We start from the raw sequence: 18670 nt of genomic DNA, 5'->3' as shown, positions 1-18670 counted from the left end.
TTCTAGTGTCGGGCACTGGAGTTCTGTTGTCGGGTATTTTTAATAATATTTAAAAAAGGAGTTCTTATGTCTTTGGAGTTCTACTGTCAGCAACTCATAATAACTCTAGTACTAAATAAATCCCTCCTCCCCCCCCCAAAAAAAAACACATGTTTTTTCATAAAAATAACTTGCGGGTCGGTCCTAGAGGGTAACATGCACAGGCATCGTTAGTATTGAATAAGAAACACCAATTCTTGTTGCAATCAAATTCTTGAGTTTCGTGAGTCTATGTATTGTCATCTGGGGAGTAGGGAACATTCCACAGTTAGGATATTTCGTATAACAACAAAGAAAATTTATCGATTTGCTTCGCTTTAGGAATATTTCGTCAAAACATGATTCAAAATTTGTTTTGTTTTTTTCGTTCAAGAATTCCAATATGAAACAAGAAAAAGTAACGGGAAAAGCGGAAATAGGAAATCCTTTAAATGATTCAATCCTTCGATTTGATATTATTCCTTTAGCTGCTGCAAGTTTGCGGCTTCGCTGCAAGCCATTTGTTTGAGTGGTCGATTGAAGATCTTGTACCAGCCCACAACGTCGAATTGTCTGGGCCATGTAAAAGCCAGTGATGATGAAATTGTGGGCGATTCTTTTCCCACAGATCAATCCTTCCAGGTTGGATATTTCTTACCAATCCCGTCCGTCCCGCTCTTAATCGAAAGCATCGACCACAATTCGGGTTGACCTGTCACATTAATTGTTATTGAAGAATGAAACATCGTAAGAAGTTTTTAACGTATCCTATCTACCTGGGCAATATCCACGACGACTTCACCGTTTGGTAATTTTTTAAAACCAATCTCACTCGAATTATCTTCGGCATCCAATGACGAAACCACATACGAGGAAAACATTTCTAAGCGAATCTTCAAATCAGTCGAACTTGTTCCGTTCCAACTATACAAATACAAAATGATAATTTTAAAATGCTTTGAAACACCATTGGCAGAAAAACTTACTGGACACAAATTGTAGCGTTCAGCGCCATTGGCGGCTCTTCATTTTCATCCAGTCCGGCACTTTCGACTGAGGTGTAGAGGGAGAGTAAAGATCCATCAACAATAGGTGGCTCCACTGTTTTCCAGTACACTTTAGTCTATAATCAAATTTTTAAAAATGAGTTAACTCTTATTTAATCCGTTAATAAAAAGAGTTTAACCTGAATAATAGCGCATCCAGTTCCGGATAAGGTTACTTCAACGTTCTGCGGGAGACTTGGAATGTCGTACGTAAGCGCCGGAGTGTGCATCCGCACGTTTTGCTGCTCCTCCTGGGACTCTGAACGTGTTTCGTTGTCACTGGTTCCGGCTATGACATTTTCATCGTCGTAATCCATCTGCGGAGGCGTGGAAGCGTTGCCTAACGCCGACTCCTAAAGCGTGAAACATAACCAAAATCAATAAATATGTGAAACAAATTAAAGTAAAAATAATTATAAGCCAACTCACGTTAGACAGATGATGGGATTGGATCAAAGTGACTTCGCCGTTCTGGAATGTTAGTCGCATGTTGAGATTACGCACTGGATCGTTGAGCACCTGGCTGTATTTGCTCCAAGCTTTCATCATTCTCAATTTGTCCTAGTGAGCCCAAAAACATTACATTTTGTTTTAAATTCTATTTTATAATAGATTTTCTTAATTTGTTACCAAAGGATGAAGAATATGCCACGGTGCCGAAACTAAAATCCTGACCATTTCCAAAACTTTGCCGGGCTTGTTCTGATGAGAATAAGCTGTTAGGGCGTACGTCATCTCGTTTAAACATTCTGCGTTTAAAATATAATTAAGTAATCAGCTATTTAATTTGGTTGTTGTAGCTGAGTTTTTGTTATCTTTACGTTTGCGGTCGTTCAAGTAGCAATCGATAAGTTCATCGTAGACGCTATCTAGTTTGGCCAACGTTTCCGGCCAGGCGGAAGAATGTGACACAAGGACGGCCGTCGCAATTGGAACGATCGTCTTCATTTCACGACTGGCCGCCAATTCACGTTCCAAGAAACGCTGGGCGGCCGAACTCACTTGGAACAACACCTGAACGGAATAAAAATGAATCAATAAGTTTTCATCTATAAATCAAATGAATAAAAATGAACTAATAAATCACGTACGATGTCGTCGTGCTGGACGTCTGACAGACACGTTAGAATGAACGCGGTGGTTTCGATCCTTTGACGTTGGGTGACATTCGGTCCGTCGGCGAAACTTCCGTCATCGTTCTGCTGCCCGTGCATCCAAGTCAAGACGGACTTGAGCAAATCAGGATCGGAATATCTCTGCAGGGTGATGGAAGACAGGGCGTGAACTGTCAGCGCCGTTAGTCTAGAAGAAATTGCGGAAATTGTTTCATCATTTCTTTTTTTCCGGCAGATAAATAACCGGAATACCTGAGATCAGACGGCCCGTCGGCATCGTGAAAGGATCCGTCGGCTGACCTGAAGCTCAAAATGTTCTGTAGAATTCCGTTCCAGCTGGTGTCTTCCTTGCCAGCGGGTTTTTTGGCGTACTGATTGTGATGGAAGCGTTCCAGCACGGTGACAAGGGTCGACGGATCGGTGGAGCCAGTGGCGCTCCACATATCGTCTAGACTTGACGCTATTCCACCTTGTGAATTGATAAAAGTAAATTATAAAAAAAAAAAACAATTTCAAATTTCATTTCATTAAACTTGATGAACCTTTGACGGTGATTTCGGCTTGTTCTTCGTTAACACGGCCAGGAACCGGTTTGGGGACGCTCAGAGTCCTGGTCGTCTGATCGATGGCTCCATCAGCACCCCACACTCTGAAAAATCCTCGGAATCCCCAGCTGGTTGAAAATCCAATGTAGCGGAACGGAGTGTCGCCGGCTTCTAGTGGGATTGACGCGAGCGGGCGAACCCCAATATGCGATCCTTTGCCAAACGACAGGAGCCAGCGATTTTGATCGGCAAGTGGGATGGATGGCTTGTTCCTCTTCTTCCTCCCTAATGAATTGAAATGTTACGTTACATCCCAAGTCTAGGCCAATAAATAACCGAATCCAGCTCACCTAATTTGATTTGATCCCAGCTGATCCAGAACGTCTGCAGCCGATCCTGACGCAATATTTTCGGCGTCGCTATTTTAGTTTTAATCTCCGACAAACCTGTCCAGTCAATTAAACAATACATTAAACCTTTAGTTCATGTTTCAATATTCAAAAAAATCCTACCATTCATTTGTTTGGATATCCAAGAGTACATGTTATCCTCGCCGCCCATGACCAGGTGGTAAGAAATGGCTTCGTCATCATCAAATTTGTCTGAACTGCCCAGGACGACTCTCAAATCGGCCGGCGCCGAAGCCTGGAACACGATTGTTTTGACGTGACTTCCCAGTGGCAAGACTTCGTACTTGAAGGACGAAGCGTTCGACACAAAAACGTTTTCTATAATTCAATTAAACAATATCGAATTGAATTCAAATTAAAGTTTAATTAACCACCTTTAAAATAAGAAAAACGGCGTAAATACCTTCCAAGCAAAAGAGGTAACTGTCCGATTGGGAGTGCTGGAATTCGGTGCTGGAAACGCGGACGGATTTGGAGACGGGCAACGTCTCCATTTGCTCGAGATGGACGTCCAGGTTAATGACTTGGCTGGGAGCGCAACAGGCCCCCGAACTGGACCCTTTGAGTTGGACCGTGAGCGTGACGAGCGGACTAAGCTCGTTGACGAGAATGCCGACACGGTAGACGGCCCTCGATTTGGGCGCCAGACAGGCCGGCTGCTGCAGATACTTTTTGCCGTTGGCTACGAAGCCGGCCCCGCCCGTCAGCGCCATTTGCAACTGAGTCTGAGTTTTTGGAATTCAAATATTTTTATTTTAGAGATAATTTGTTTAGTTGTGCCAAAAAATTTAATTTAGGATTTTTTACTTGAGAACAGTTTTGAAAACGATTGGTGAGTGTCACATCGACGACCAGCTCTTCGCCAACACGGACGCTCTCGGGCAACTGGAAATCGATGGTCCAGTCGACGGGTTTGATCGGGATGGTGACGGGACTCGATTGGCGGACTCTTCCGTTTCGATCGACCGTCAGGAGCGTCAACTGCGGATCGGATCCGCTGGCCACCACCAGGTCCATCTCTTTCGTCGTCGATTCGCTGATTTTTTAAGTTGAACATTTACACTTACATCACTCGGGAATATTTAAACAAAAATTCCTTACCTCGGATCAAAGCACTGGACAAACCAAAGTTCGCTGGACTGGCCGAAAAGTTGCCACGGAGTCGGCGGCGCTTGGAACTTTGGCAAGAGTCGCAGGAATCTGTCCGTTTCAATGGATGGGCCCAGCAAGTTTGGACTTTGGACCTCGGCCGAGTTGGCCATTTCCTTATCAGCCCACGAGCCGAAAAGACAATGGTAGGATCCTAGTTTGAGCGTCATGTTCACCCGAACTTTATTGCCTTTCACTCCCACAACTGTCACCTGTTAGCCCCAAACAGAATGTCCTTTCATGAATGAATTAACTTAATTGAATCTTCTTGTCGAAAAAAAAAAGAACCTTGGTTTCAACGTTGTTGTACACTTGGACGTCCAGCGAGCTGGACGCCAAATGCTGGCCGTCGTCGTGCGAGAAAAAGACGGTGACAATGGCACGCGGGATCATCTCGTAAATGACTGGAATGCTGAATTTCAAAAAAATCCCGCCAAAAATTTTAAACGTTCGGAATGATTTTGGAGACATTCTTTATGTATTTTGATTACCTCAGATTCAATTCCGCCGCCCATTTGGATTCGTCGCCGCCTTCGCTCTGGTTTCCAGTTTGAACGATCGATCCCGCAGTCATCGCTACCAAGTACTCTTGGCCCCAGGAGATGACATGGCCCGAGGATCGCGAGATGACGGCGTAGTTGATGCGATTTCCCACCAACTTGCATCCGGAATAGATGCTCAAGTGCAGCGTTTCTCCTTCCTGTCGAGAGTTATCAACCCCCAGAAAAAGGATTTTATATTTCTTTTAAAACTCTTGTCAAAAAATGGAATAAGGAATATCAAAACTGACCATGAATCGATATTTGCCATTTTGGCTGAACAGCTGGACATTACAGTTGCCGCTGCTGTCGCCCGATTCCGGCCAAGTGCTGACACCCAACGAATGGGATGCCAAGACGAATTGGCTATCCAGCGGTTGTCCCTCGATCGATTTCAGAGTGCCCTGCAGAGATGACACACACATTGATTTGTATTTTAAAAAAAGAAATATAAAAGGAAAATAGTTGAGGATCTCTATATAATATTGCGATCACGTCGTTTGTTCACTCGCGGTGATGACAGTGTTATTGGCCTTTCAGGGTTTGCCCAGCATTTTTTTCTTTCCCCCCTCCTTATATTGGACGGCCAATACATTCCCAGTCCTTTTATTATATATCTATCAATACTTGTTGAATCAGCGATCCGGCAATAAAAAGAAATCCGGCCAGAAAAGACGTGAACAACACGATGTAATCTTCTTATCAGAGGCGCTTCTCTCCGCTGTACAGCTACTGTGTTTGTGTTGTGTCGGCTCCTTTTTTCTCTTTCTTCGGCTGGACATTTCTGGATGACCGGCCCATTTTTTTTTTTTCTATAGACACAATGTGCTGCTGGGCTCGAATGGAATCCTCTATCTAACCGGCTTATCTAACCGCTGTGATTGCTTTTTTCCCCCCCGACACAAGCTGAGACTGGGCCTCTATCAATACAGACGTCCATCCAAATCCTGGCGGACAGAGTTGGTGAGAGATGTACAACTTGGATACACGTCTATAAGCACAGCTGGGCAGCACCCAAAAGGAAATGGTTGGTAAGGATTATTACGTATATCTTTGATGCACTTGTCAATGGATATATATTTCCCATCTTCATATTATCGGATGGATGCAATCCGCTTTTTTATTTTTCCGTACGTCATTTACTTTTTTTGATTTATTTCCCGCCCTTGTGAGCTCTGGTCGAAATGCGAGTCTCGTTTCAACTTGGAGTGCGGGGCTTTCAGAGTTTCTTTGAAGTGTGCTGTGCGGATGACATTCCCGCAATCCTGTCCTCCTCCACAGACGTTACAAGATAAAAATACTTGAGCAAGCAAAGTAGAAAATATAACCTCCCCCCGGCAGAAATCTAATATGCGGTCGTATTTCTGTCTATAATATATTAAAACAAATAGTAACATATGTATCCAGCGAGCTGGAAACCCGAAACGGTGGTAATTCAAATAGCCTTTAGATTGAGAAATATGTGCCATCCGTCGTCGTCGTCCTCGTGAAAGATTGACTGCATCCAATTAAAAATTCTTGTTTTTTTTTGTTCCTACGCGATTGCCACCGACCCAAATGTCTGGCACAATATTTACGATCAGCCATCCATTTCAATGGATATATAGTTACGCAAAAACAAAAAGCAAAGATTCAGGTATATAGGGCGGGGGGAGTATAAAATTGGTCTAGTAAGTACCGCGGGACACGTACAGCTCGTTCATCTTTGTCTCAAAGTTGTGCCAGTAATTTCTCCTTGTCAACCAGCGACCCAGAATCCCATATAGTACTTTTTTGAGATTTAGATTGGTATAAATCAATCAGTTTGGCTGCTCCACGGGCAGCTGGGAAAAGAGGAGTTTCGACTGGTTTCCGGGCGGGAGATTGTTGCGCCAGAAAACACCGGAAGAAAAAGACCACCAACATCACAGCATATGGATTTCCTCCTAGTTTTAATTTTCCCTTTTTTATTTAAAAATAAAAAAGTAGGAAATACTGAGAACCCGAACGAAAAAAAAGTTAAGTTGAGAAAGCCGCTTATATTCGTGTAGCTAGCTCTATATAGCTTCTATCTCATTCTGTCAAGTTGTTGTCTAGATGGAAGGAGAAAAAAGGGGCGGAACTACTGCGGGAATGGCTTTCTCTCTCTACGCAGCCGAATGTGTATAAGCTCATTTGTTTCTATCTATCCATCCCCATCTCACTCAGACTCTCCATATATATATACCCGGAGCTACTCTATACGTTTCACGTGTACAAAAGATATATAGAATCCCGAATAAAACTCCAGGGAGGACAGGATGGAAAATGAACAAGGGCACGAAACGAATCTAATAAGAAATAGGATCGGCCAAAAGTTATAATTCCCTATTACGCGCTTCGTGACGGAGTCTAACGAAAAAAGGAATATATAAAGTGCGGCGGGTCTCCTAGACATATATATTCACTACGTGCGGTCCCTGCTGTCGAACTCGAGCAAAAACCAGACCGTCCATACTCTCCGGGGGGATTCGGCATTACTGTGTCGTCTCTATCTTTCTTTTTTCACTCTTTGTGTGTTCGTTCGTTCTTTTCTTTCTTTTCTTTTTGACAGCAAAGTCACACACACAGTTGTTCCGGTTCTGCATGTATACTATATAGGAGACGGGCGGAATTCCCATCAGGACGATGGATATACACATACATACATGTCGCCCGCCGGCAAAAAGGATTCGATCGTTAGACACCGAGAAAACAATCCTTTCCGCTCTCTCCCCCCAACCGCCATCTTTCCTCTACACACATACACTCCTCCTCCTCACATGCTAATGACACTAAAAAGTCCGTCGAGGGGGAAGGAAGTTGTCGACGTTGAAACAAAAGGAGTTCCGATGGAAGGCATCCGCTTTTCTCCATCCTACCCGCAAGGAAAGTCTTAGAGAGAGATGGAAAACTCAAAGCAGCTTAGGCCCATTTGCGCTGGTATACATGCACTGCCGGCCCAGCTCGCTTGAGCGACTTCTGTTTGCTCAGTGTATACACTGAGAAAGAGATGAAAGTTAACCCCCCTAGCCCACAGTTCAACGTTTTCCGGTTGGATGCCGGAATGATTCGGGAAAATCCTTTCGGCCTTTGTCATCATCACGTCTGAGACTATGGGCTACGCAAGAACAAGTTTCTTACGTGTATATCCTCCGACGTCGACTCTCGTTACATTTGAATTGTCCAGCATGGAATTTGACAGCTGGACGGGTAATACGCGCTCCCTTTTTTTAATCCTTAAGATGACGTCCAGCCTCACGTCTGGATGAGATCAAAAACTACCCAACTGTTTTTTAAAAATAAAATGTCGACCGCCAACGGATCGAACTGAAATGGAATTCGACGGAATTCAATTTCAAAGTTTTTCAGCTTTTTTTTTTCCTTCCGGTTTATCTATTTTTAGGGGGGGGGGGCTATGTACAAACAATCTATATACTATAGCTGATGCCTATATTTTCCATTCCATGAATGTATGAACGCCTAATCCTTATAGTTCCGGCCGCCACCGCCGCCGACGGGCTTTTCTCGTTATCAATGATTCAAGTCTGATGCTGGAGGGCATTTAATCCGCACAGGCTTTTTTTTTCGTTAAAAGCCATCAATAATAAGCTGCCGGGCTGACGGATGCTTACATATTCCGTCAAAGAAACATCCCCTTACTTGCAAAGTTGCGTTGCTCGTCAGGTTTGAAAGGGCCGGAACGGTGAAGATTATCGTCGACGTCGTCCGGTTGAAGTGGATCGTTTGGTGGTGGAGCGAAGCTCCGTGCTGGTCCAGCACGTCCAATCCAACCGTGATGCCCCGCTCCGACGTCCCAGCAATCAACTGCAACGATCAAATGACATAAATCAATCAAACACACAATTCCGCCGGAAGCGATGTTGGAATGTATTTTTACTTCTCCGGCGAATGGCGATCCTTGCTGGATTACCGACGCCGTCCTCGGGCTGAAATCCAGCTCGACGAAATGGGACTCGACCATTGGTGAGGGATCGATGGGCTTTTCTTCCGGCTCGGTCGCATTCCTGTCCATCTGCTGGCGGCTTTGATGCTGTCGCCGGATCAAGCGGAAACTCTGGGCGGCCGTCAATCCTCCGGCCGTGGCCCGGATCGTCCACATTCCCGTCTGCTGCGGCAGATCGCTCAGCTGGAAGAGCAAATTCTTGAGACCGGAGCCGACAAGTGAAACGCTCCAGTAGTGGACGATGACATTGTTGGGATCGTGAGCAGCCACCTGGACAGACGAGGCCACGTCATGCATGGCGGCAGCCTGTTCCGTCCTGGACGGCCCGCGCTCCGGGTCGGCCCCGGCGATGATTTGGCCGTGCTGATCCAAACAAGCCAACCAGATAGACACTATAGACAATAACAAAAAACAAATTCCCAAAATGTTTTGTTATTCTTGGGACGGCCCGGAATAGATCCATCAAATGGATCATCTACAAGAAAAAGTTGCGGTTTTTTTCTCTTTTGACAAAAGGAAAAACAATCTCCAAAATGGCGGGCGGAGATATTTAACAAAAAGAGAAAATATAGAAAGTTGTTGAGAAACTATAAATTACCAACATCATCCGGATGATAAACGGTGCGCTCCAGACGCAAACTGAGAGATTGGATCGCCTCTAATGGATGAACGGGGAACTCTTCACTTTGGCAGCCACCACCGCCGACGACGTTGCTTCCATTTCCGCTGCTGCTGGCATTAGCGGGGCTTCCGCAGCCGAGGCGGACCGTCAGCTGGCCGTCGTAACTCATCGGGATGGTCAGCTCAACGGGACTGATTGCCTCGCCGTGATGGAGCGTCAGGGTCTTTTGCTCGTAAGTGCGTCGAGAGTCGGCCAGACGGACCGTCACGATGGCGTTGGTCGTCTGCTGCGATCCTTCCAGATCGATCCACATGACGGTCGTCGATCCCAAGATGACGGCCCTAGGCCAAACGACGTTCCATGTCCTTTTTATGATTAAATAATTCGCTCGATTTAATTCAAATGTTCTTTTTTAAAAGAAAATCAAAAAGGCAACTCACGACGACGATGGCGACGTCGAGTTGGGAGAAAAGGCCGGCGGCTGAGTCAGCGCCGCGGCGTCGAGGAAACGCTCGAGGGTGAGTAGGCCTACGAGGACCGTGACAAATGCCGATTGAAGTAGTAGCGACGCCTTCATTTTGCATTCATCGAATGTCGACTGCAGCTGAAAAAAAGAAAGAAATAAATAAAAAAGGAGGTTGTTAAAAGTGACACGAAAAAAGGGGAGAAATCCTGTACGATTTATATATACGGGGTGGGGTTGTGGGAATCTCGTTACGAAACGACACCAATTTATTCCGTATTTTATAACCGTGTAAATGGCACGCCTATATACATATTGAGATGCTATGTAGTCCGGCGCAAAAGCGAAAAATGTATTTAAATTCGGTTCCAGACTTCCAGGGAAAAACGACGATGAACGAGACGATGGTCCCTGGTGGTCTTAACATTTTCTAGCTGCACTTTGATTTCACAGTGTTCAAAGTTTAAACATTTTTTAAATGTGATAATCATATTCTACCATCATCTGAATTGTGAAGCACAGGTTTAGTCGGAAAATCATTCCAGGGCTGTTCATCCAAAAAAATCAGAGCATTTAAATTTACAAGCAAGACTGTGTTGTTGAAAAATCTGTTGAAGTTACAATGATTGAGAGTTAAGCACGAAGTAGCTTAAAAATAAAATTGCATGGGAAGATGCAAATTTACATGTCTATACCATGTTTTCTAATTTCAACGATTGTTTTTCACTTTTGGGATTTCCTGCAGGAACAGCACTGGATTGATTTTCCCACAAACATATTGCCTTTTTGTATCACATAATTTAGATTCTTGAATGTTTTTACTTTAAACTCGAAAACAAAGGGAAAATAGGAAAATGCTGGGTTCCCCACGTATTTGCATATCAACACGTTTGCTTTCCAGATCGATTGTAAACATAAAAAGACTTTACTAATAAACTATGGAATCATTTTAAATGGTATTTTACCGTCCATTAGTTGAATTTCGAATGTTATCATTCCGTTTTGTTTGTAATCTTAAATTTCGTGTTGTCATTTTTGTAACTTGTAAAACCAACTGAAATGAGCAGACGACACTTTTCTTTTCTTATAAGTCGCCTCTAAGAAATCGATAGCAACCCATTTTAAAATATGCAAATCGTTCAAAAACGATAAAAGCGATTTTCACCCCACGCTCGTACATATTCACTTGGCGGATTATTTTAGTTTTTAAATCGTTCATCTTTAAAATTTAATCTCTACCACAGTCAAGTTTAAAAAGCAAAAATGTGCACCATAAACCTGCAGGAATAACATTATAACTCTGTTATTGTCTCCAGCAGAGTTAAGTGGACAGAATATTTTCCCCAGTTAATCCTATCAAAGTCGATCCACTTTAAATAGCCGCAGGTTTCATCCCCTTGAGCACTTTAGCCGCTGCTGCTTTAATACAGAAAGTGTGGGCGTGTATACTATATTAGTCTATCCAACAAAGTATATAGACGTAGAGTTTCTTCCGACTATAATAATCATAAAAGAAGAAAAGATTGTGCTAAATTGGGTCCATCTCTATACAGTGTATACACACTCGGTGTAATGGACTGTGTGTCCTACTATACTACAACAACACATGTTTTTTTCACCCGCCCAATGGTGCTTGATGAACACAACTTTCTGGGTACACACACACAATATATGTCTGTGTGTGTGTCTAGATAAAAAAACACGTAACAATACACACACGTATAGCTCCTGGGCTCCGCCCGGAGTCGTGTGGTGGTCATCCGGAACGCTTTTGATCCTTTTTGCTGCTGGATTGATATCCATTTTATATAGCTATAATATATATCTAACTTGCTATTTATTTGTATTATTGCCTTTAGCGCAGTTGTATCGTTCGGCCGACATTATCTGAACTGTCGAGTGTGTAACCAACAGGGAATTTTCACAAACTCTTTTTGTCTTTCTTTTTCTTTTATCCGCCCAGTCATTCAATTTTTTTTCCCTTTTATTCTGTCCGTCTTGATATTCCGGCTAATAAGCCACAAACGAGGGAAAAGAAAACTCACATATGCGCCCTTGTTCTACTATATACATTTTTAGAACGAGTCTTATATTATAATATAAGCGCCTAGAAAATATATAAAAGCAGCCCGTCGTCTCGTTGCATTGTGTGTACATACACCGGCGCATATGAGGAGGTTTGGATCGATACTTGATGCGCCAAAAGTTATGATGAGTTCTCCTCTCTCCGAGCCCCTGAGACTCTGGGAAAAACTTTTTTTTTTCTTTTTTCCCCTATTTAGATGTGATGTGTGTACTACTACAACTACAACTACTATGATGCTGTGTGCTGCATCCAAGTTGTGTCTCCCCCCTTGCAGCATTCTTTTTCCCTGGTGGATGCTAATCAGCCACGTTTGTTTTGTCTTTTTTAATACCCCAGTCCTATTCTATATACTCTAGGCGTCTAATCGCTAGCTCCTATAATCATATATTCCTCCTTTCAATCATCTTCTTATAAGACCGAATTTGTTATACCATGTATAGGACGGACTCTGTCGCTATTTCTTCCTTCAAAAAAATATTTTTTTTTTTCAATATCGTTTAGATTTCGCGCGCAATGGCGGATCCAGCCGAGCAGAGCTTATTATAAGACCGTTGGCTTTTTTATTTTATTTTTTTTTTATTATTTGGAACACGACGTCGTCATGGCATCCGCTTATTAATATGCGCTCCCGCATCCCTGGAAGACTTTGTGAAATGTTTTTCTTTTTCTCATTTTTATTGAATTTATTATTTTTTCCATCGGGAAACAAAAGAATGTCGGATGCAATATTGAATAGCGCCTCTCTATAAGGAAAGGGGAAAAAAACAATGGGGTAACTCGCGGTGCGCGTCGCTCGACGTCGTTTCTATTTTGTTTGTTTTTTCACGAAGCGGACGTTGAGCGACTGTTCACGGTCGGTTGGGCCGCTTAAATGGGACGGGGCGACATGAAAAATCGTGTACACGAAAGATTTAAAAAAAAAAAAAAAAAAGCAGTAAATTGAAATTGAAGTTTGCCAGTTTTTGCCGCCATTGAAAAACGAAAAAAAAATGTTATCGCGGGAAATTTAAAAAAAGTAAAAAATTTACTTTTTCTTTATACAACGCAAGCGCTTTGGGATTTTATGAGGCGTGAATCTGGTTACATCATCAGTTTCTTTTCAGCTCCGCCACTTTAGTCCCCTCCCTCCCTCCCCACCCTCGTCTGTAAGTGTTGTTGTTGTTGTTGGGCCTCCCGCGTTCCTGCCTGGGCCGTTGATGGAGTTGTCAACTATTGACACAGTCGCACGTTATTGTGCAGTCGAGACTGGCCTTCTGTGTGTGTGTGTATGCGACAAGGTTTAAATATAGGTCGCCATCAACAACAAACAACATTTTTTCTAGTTCACCCCCCTCCCATTCCCACGACTGTGTGTGGGGGGAGGAGGAGACGAACGTGACTCGGCATACACATTTTTATTTAGACAGGCCAGCCCAGGCTGTTAGGACAGAGCTATAGGTTATATCGATGCCAACAGCAGTCGACCCCATCGTTTATTTTTCCCTGGCTGTATAAGATTATTACGACACGAAAGTCGGTGTATATGTGCTGCGGAATGGCGCAAAACGAAGCCAATGGAAGGTGTAGACGTTGGTGGGGTAACCACAGGCAACGGCCATTTTATCCCGACAATGTCAAAAAGAAGAAGAATTGAAAAAGGGAAAATAACTCTTGAAAGGCGATAGCAGATGACAACCAAACGGCGCATATGTTGTTTTTCTTATTTTTTCGTTGGGGGGTTTCACGGATACGCGCACATCATAATAACCGTAAAAACATGGGTGGTTGCCGCGCTGCGGATTCCACAGCGCGTTTTCCAGCAGCCCGACTCAACTCACGAAAATAGCCCAAGATTTTATCTTTTTAAATTTTCACTAGGAGAGAGAAAATGACAACATTTGTTCGGCGTGTGTTACTATTTAACATGTCGTCTAGTTCATTTCTCTCAAAAGAGTCGACATAGTTCACCTGCTGCTGATGCGTAGGAGCAAAAAAAGAAAAAAAATTCCAATTTAAAAATCGGCCGATCCATCATTTTCAAAAATCCCGCGCTTCCATAAGTAGTTGCATCTTTTTAAAATTAATAACTTTTCAAATAAATAATAGCCCCCTCTTCCCTTTTCTAATTATCTAGTCGACTTACGACTACAATACCCTTCTGGACAGCTCATCTTCTTTCCCCCCTACTAAATAAAAAACGAAAAAACTAAAAAATTCACGACGAAACAGAAATATCATGCCCCTCGGGCTATTAGCTCCTATATAAGTAGCACCGTCTTTCTATTCTTCCTTCAACCTGCTAGTAGTGCCAACAGAGACTTGAACCCGGCCAACGTTCATCTTCTTTCTTTTTTTTTCGTGAGTGGATTCTGTCAATATTATGTGCGCTTGATGAAGCGTTGTCAGTTGTCACTCCCAACACTTCCACCCCCCATCCACCCCACCCTTTTTTCTCTTCTTAAAGTTCCCCCCCACGAGTATATCCAGCGGATAAATGACTTTGAGAAGAAGAAGAAGAAGGAGGGAATAGTACGTGCTGCGCTTCGCTACTAACTTTGATCAGCTAGTTAGTAGCGCCGTCACCCGCACACACACAGCACACCATCTAGTTCCCCCTAGTCGTGAGGGATAGACGGGAGCCAATTGAATTGCCCGCCATACGGACTGGAAGGAAACACAGCACAGGAGCTGCTGCAGCTGCAGTCCCCATTTGTATCTTATATAGCCTGCTGAGCTACTATTCTCTGAATAAATATAGATTTAACGTTATAGAGTAGCTGAGATGGAGAATAAAGTGAACTTGGGTAGGAGGAGTAGGAGCTATACGAAGGCAGCACACATTCAGATCAATGAAGAGTTTCTTATCAGCGAGCACGTCGCTTGTCTACGCGACTGACGACTCTAGTCCCCCCTGCCGCCCGTTGTCATTACGTGCTTTTGAAGTTGCGCAGGTTTTCTTCTTCTTATCTTTTCTTGATTTGGTATAGCTATATAGTCCCTGCTGTATATGTTGTTGGGCCTGTCCAACAACAGCAGACCCCCCCAACTCTAAATGTTACGTAGTTTCTTCTTCTTTATTCGGGACGCGGTCGATTTATTTTCATTACCAGTCCGGCCGTCCATTTCTTTATAGCCGCAAATAAGCGCCGACGGCCGCCACCGACTCTCTAGACGCGATTGTGTTGTTGATGAACCTATTGGCTTTTATTTTCCCACCCAATATAATACCCGCCAAATTCGATTGCCACTGAAATAAGTTGCCATCATCTTTTACACAATTTGATTCTTATTCACCCCCCTCCATTGATGTTCTTCTTATTCCCCAGCTCTTGTTTTTTTAGGGGAATAAGTTCGCCTAATGAAGGGAAAGTGATGCTGTGCTGCTCCTCTCCGTTCCTCACAGTCGACTAATTGAAGCCCTCCGACGTGAGCGTCGGGATCGGGTTAACACGCAAACAAAACCCCCCGCCCCAGCCGCTAGACGACGATATATTCCCGACTTGCATAACCTGAAACAAAGAGCAACGGGGGATGGGTAGGTAGCTATATAGTGTGTGTGTGTCGATTGACAAGTGAATTGATACACCCCCCGCCCATGTTGTTGTTGTGTTTATCTCTCTAGCTCGTCAACGAGGAAACAACCAACATCTTCAAAGCCGGGTTCAATGTGACATTTTTTTTCCCATTTGATTTTTTAAAATTTCCCGCCGTACAATAGGCCTTTAACATTCAATTGATTGGTTGTCAAACGATTTTTTGGGGTTATTTTAAAAAAAAATTTAAACTTTTATTTCGCGCCTTTTTTTTAAATTAAATTGAGACTTGGTTAGACGCTAGGAGTTTGATATGTCTATATAAGTACGGGAGTCTATATGTTTACCCGGGCTGAGTGCTGCTGCCCGGGTAGCAGCAGCTGGTGCCGAGAGAGCGCTAGACTCTTCTTTTCCACCCCATTGTCCGCTGGTTTGAATTATTTGGTCCCTTTTCTTATGTATTCCCGTTATATCAGATTGTGTACAAGATAAATGGGCGAAAATTCTTCTTCCCTGCGCACATACAAATTTCCCATGTGTATCGATGCATTGCCCAACAGACGTACAGTGTCAAAAGTGTGTCTCCATCTATAATCGATGGTTCACTACTCCAAAAAATTCGATGGAAGAACGTGATGTCTCCGATGACCACACAAGGTCCTCCAAACTTCTTTTTTTTTCGTTTCAATTAATTCCAAGAAATTCTACCCAATATATAAATACAAGTGACTTTTTTGCCTGGACGTCTCTATAGTCTATACGCACATATTTGATTTCCATCTGACTGGACCTCTCCAGCAAAATACAATCGAGCTCGCGATCGAGTGGGAATAAAAATCCCGCGGTCGTGTTGTCTTCTTTTTCAACAACAACACCGTGTTGTTGTTGTGGTTGTGTCTACAAGCGTTTTCTATAGGTGCTAACCCCTGTACATCTATCTATCTACAAAAACCCCCTCTGGCAGATAAATCGATTCTTTCTTATTTGCCTGGGCGCTTCTATCAAGTGGAACACACCCCAACTCTATAAATGAGCTGACGGGAGAGTTGGCTGGGTTCTTCTTCTAACACAGAAGAAAAGAAAAGATGTCTAACACATGTAGAGACGCAAACTGGAAAACACAAAAATTCACTGTGCCAACTAGAATAAATAGACAAACACGAGGGACAATATCGACCATATGGCGCCGCTCACCTGGAACTATCGTTGTATAACCTCGGGTCTCTTTTGTCCTGTTGTTGGCGTCGATGTGCGGTTGTACTGTTGCTGTTACGGCTCTTCCACTCGGATGGGCGGATGAAATCAAGCGGAAGCTCAACAAAATAATAATAAAACAGACGACACCACCACCAGTAACAAACGATTTTTTGGTTTCAATTGTCTAAACCCCCGAAATGTTTAATACAGCGAAAAATGTCTGCTGTGTGTACGTCAATTGTTCCTTTCTTGACGTTGCCCGGCTGCCGATTCCGGTTGGAATAAGAGCGTGAAAACAACAAAGGTTGGAAAAACAGACTTGCCGATGGTGAAATGAGAAAAGTACGAAGAGAAAAGAACAACAAGGAATTGAGAAACGACCGTCAGTGATGCTGGTGCGTTCACCAACTGGTGCAGCATCAGGAGCGACAGGAGCATCTCTAGGAGCTCTCCCAACCCCACCCCACTCCACTCCACCTCCCCACCCCACCTTCGCATAACGTGTGCGATGGCGAATGCGCCGTGAAGACCTGCCCGACCAACGGAAAAACCTTTTCTTCTTTCTTCAACCCCCCCGGAGGAGAATGAAACTGTGTGTGTGTTGCACGCGTGAAAACACGTAATAAACACACACACAAGACGACGCCTCGTAATATCTTGATATACATGTTCTGGCGTGTTTTTTAAAAGTAAAAGGGGATGAACTCACGTCCGAGATGGATGACCAACCGAGTCGTAGGTATAAAAAATGTGTGTACCTTGTTTGTTTATGCAAATCTATCGATCCATTTTTTTGGTTCTTATTTGTAGACCGGTCAGTGCACAATAAAGAGGTTTCAACACGAACGCGGACGACGGTATAAAGAGGTTGAAAGGGCGGGAGAAACGCTATAGGCACACACATTTGAAATGTTTTTCATTTTGAGCCGTATATATAATCGCACCGTTTATACTTCTAGACTAGACACTTTTCTTTTTATAGAGAAAGCTTTAGTGTATACATACGGTTGATGTATACAGCCAGAGGCTTTCCGTGTTTAAAAAAAAAAATGTCTATTTATTTCCCGCTCTTTTTTTGAAATTGCAAAAGAACTTTAAAAAAAAAGAGAAAAAATGTACGTCAATACGAAATGGTCTGGTTTTTTCCTCCTTTCTACCCCTGCGCTATTTATACAGTCAGCAAAGCTGTGACTGGCATCAAAACTTTGGAACTTTGCCTTTTGCCATTGAAAATCTCTCGATCCCACCTCTTCTTCTTCTTCTTCTGCGTAATAAAAATAAGAAACTTGCGCGCGCGTGGGCGTCTATATCGCCATGTCAATTTTGGCGACCCGCATTTTTTCTTATTCGAATTCCACCCACGCCCTTCAGAAAAAATGTCGAGGGAAATGGAGAGTGAAAAATCTGGCCGGCCATCGCGACGTCACAGTCGAATCATCGGCGTCAATGGAACAATGCGCCTTTCGTAGTAGTATTGATACACCCACCGAACGGGGGCAATAAATGATAGCCCGGGAGTTTGAAAATGTGCCAAAAATAATAGAAAAAAATTGGATAGAGTAAACACGGGAATCATCAAAGGGTTGGGGGTGGTGGTGGGTGTCGGCGGTGGCAAATGAGACGACGCCGGGCGTCTCGAGTGTTATTATATTCGACGATTTCTTTCCCGACGAGAGGCTCGACGCCACTATTGAGCCAACTAAGGCATGACTCCCTCCCCCTTTGCCATCGGCCGCCAAGGGCCAGCGCCTTAGATTATTTTTCAAAAAAAAAAAAGACTTACGTGAATGGTGGCCCAGTCAGCATCTAGAAAACGGAGCGGAACTGTAAGCCGTGCATGTTCAAATCCTTTTCAGGGCTCCCCTCTAATTGGGTCTGCTGGTTGAACATTTTGCAACCCCTCGGCGCTTTTACGACAGCCACAAAAAGACCAGCCCGTCATCACCACTCGTCGACCCTTAAGGAAAAATCAGAAATTATTCTGTGCGATTAAATTGCAAATCG

The 18670-nt window shown here is 43.6% G+C and overlaps 1 protein-coding gene across 4 annotated transcripts; it reads right to left on the bottom strand.

Annotated features, from left to right (window-relative positions):
- Positions 1-253: 253 nt before the first annotated feature.
- Positions 254-18587, bottom strand: LOC124202121 (C3 and PZP-like alpha-2-macroglobulin domain-containing protein 8). 4 transcript variants are annotated; one of them, XM_046598401.1, is made up of 23 exons: positions 18450-18587; positions 9849-10012; positions 9385-9773; positions 8721-9178; positions 8483-8647; positions 5074-5226; positions 4775-4983; positions 4572-4695; positions 4236-4495; positions 3942-4170; positions 3538-3859; positions 3237-3452; positions 3075-3170; positions 2722-3009; positions 2432-2648; positions 2156-2366; positions 1886-2078; positions 1695-1813; positions 1494-1625; positions 1205-1417; positions 1005-1141; positions 795-942; positions 254-730 (listed from the first exon to the last, which is right to left on the bottom strand). In XM_046598401.1, the coding sequence occupies exons 2-23, from the start codon at positions 9983-9985 to the stop codon at positions 503-505; spliced, it is 4644 nt and encodes a 1547-aa protein (XP_046454357.1). In that variant the 5' UTR covers positions 9986-10012; positions 18450-18587; the 3' UTR covers positions 254-502. The 4 variants fall into 4 exon arrangements, with proteins under 4 accessions (XP_046454357.1, XP_046454356.1, XP_046454359.1 ...); XM_046598400.1 differs by lacking the exon at positions 18450-18587 and adding an exon at positions 16664-17092; XM_046598403.1 differs by lacking the exon at positions 18450-18587 and adding an exon at positions 16664-17092 and having other exon boundaries at positions 9852-10012.
- Positions 18588-18670: the final 83 nt, after the last annotated feature.

This window comes from Daphnia pulex, chromosome 9 (assembly GCF_021134715.1).
Source record: "Daphnia pulex isolate KAP4 chromosome 9, ASM2113471v1".
In the NCBI taxonomy this organism is placed as follows: domain Eukaryota; kingdom Metazoa; phylum Arthropoda; class Branchiopoda; order Diplostraca; family Daphniidae; genus Daphnia; species Daphnia pulex.
Note: the sequence above shows the minus strand (reverse complement) of the source record. Positions and strands in the feature narration are given on the sequence as shown.

Bases quoted from the DNA above. Each gene is read 5' to 3' on its own strand.
- LOC124202121 (XM_046598401.1), bottom strand. From the start codon at position 9,985: ATGAAGGCGTCGCTACTACTTCAATCGGCATTTGTCACGGTCCTCGTA. The intron at 1,814-1,885 runs GTAAAGATAACA...TTTTAAACGCAG, and splicing joins CTACTTGAACGACCGCAAAC to AATGTTTAAACGAGATGACG. The intron at 1,142-1,204 runs GTTAAACTCTTT...ATTTGATTATAG, and splicing joins CTGGATGCGCTATTATTCAG to ACTAAAGTGTACTGGAAAAC.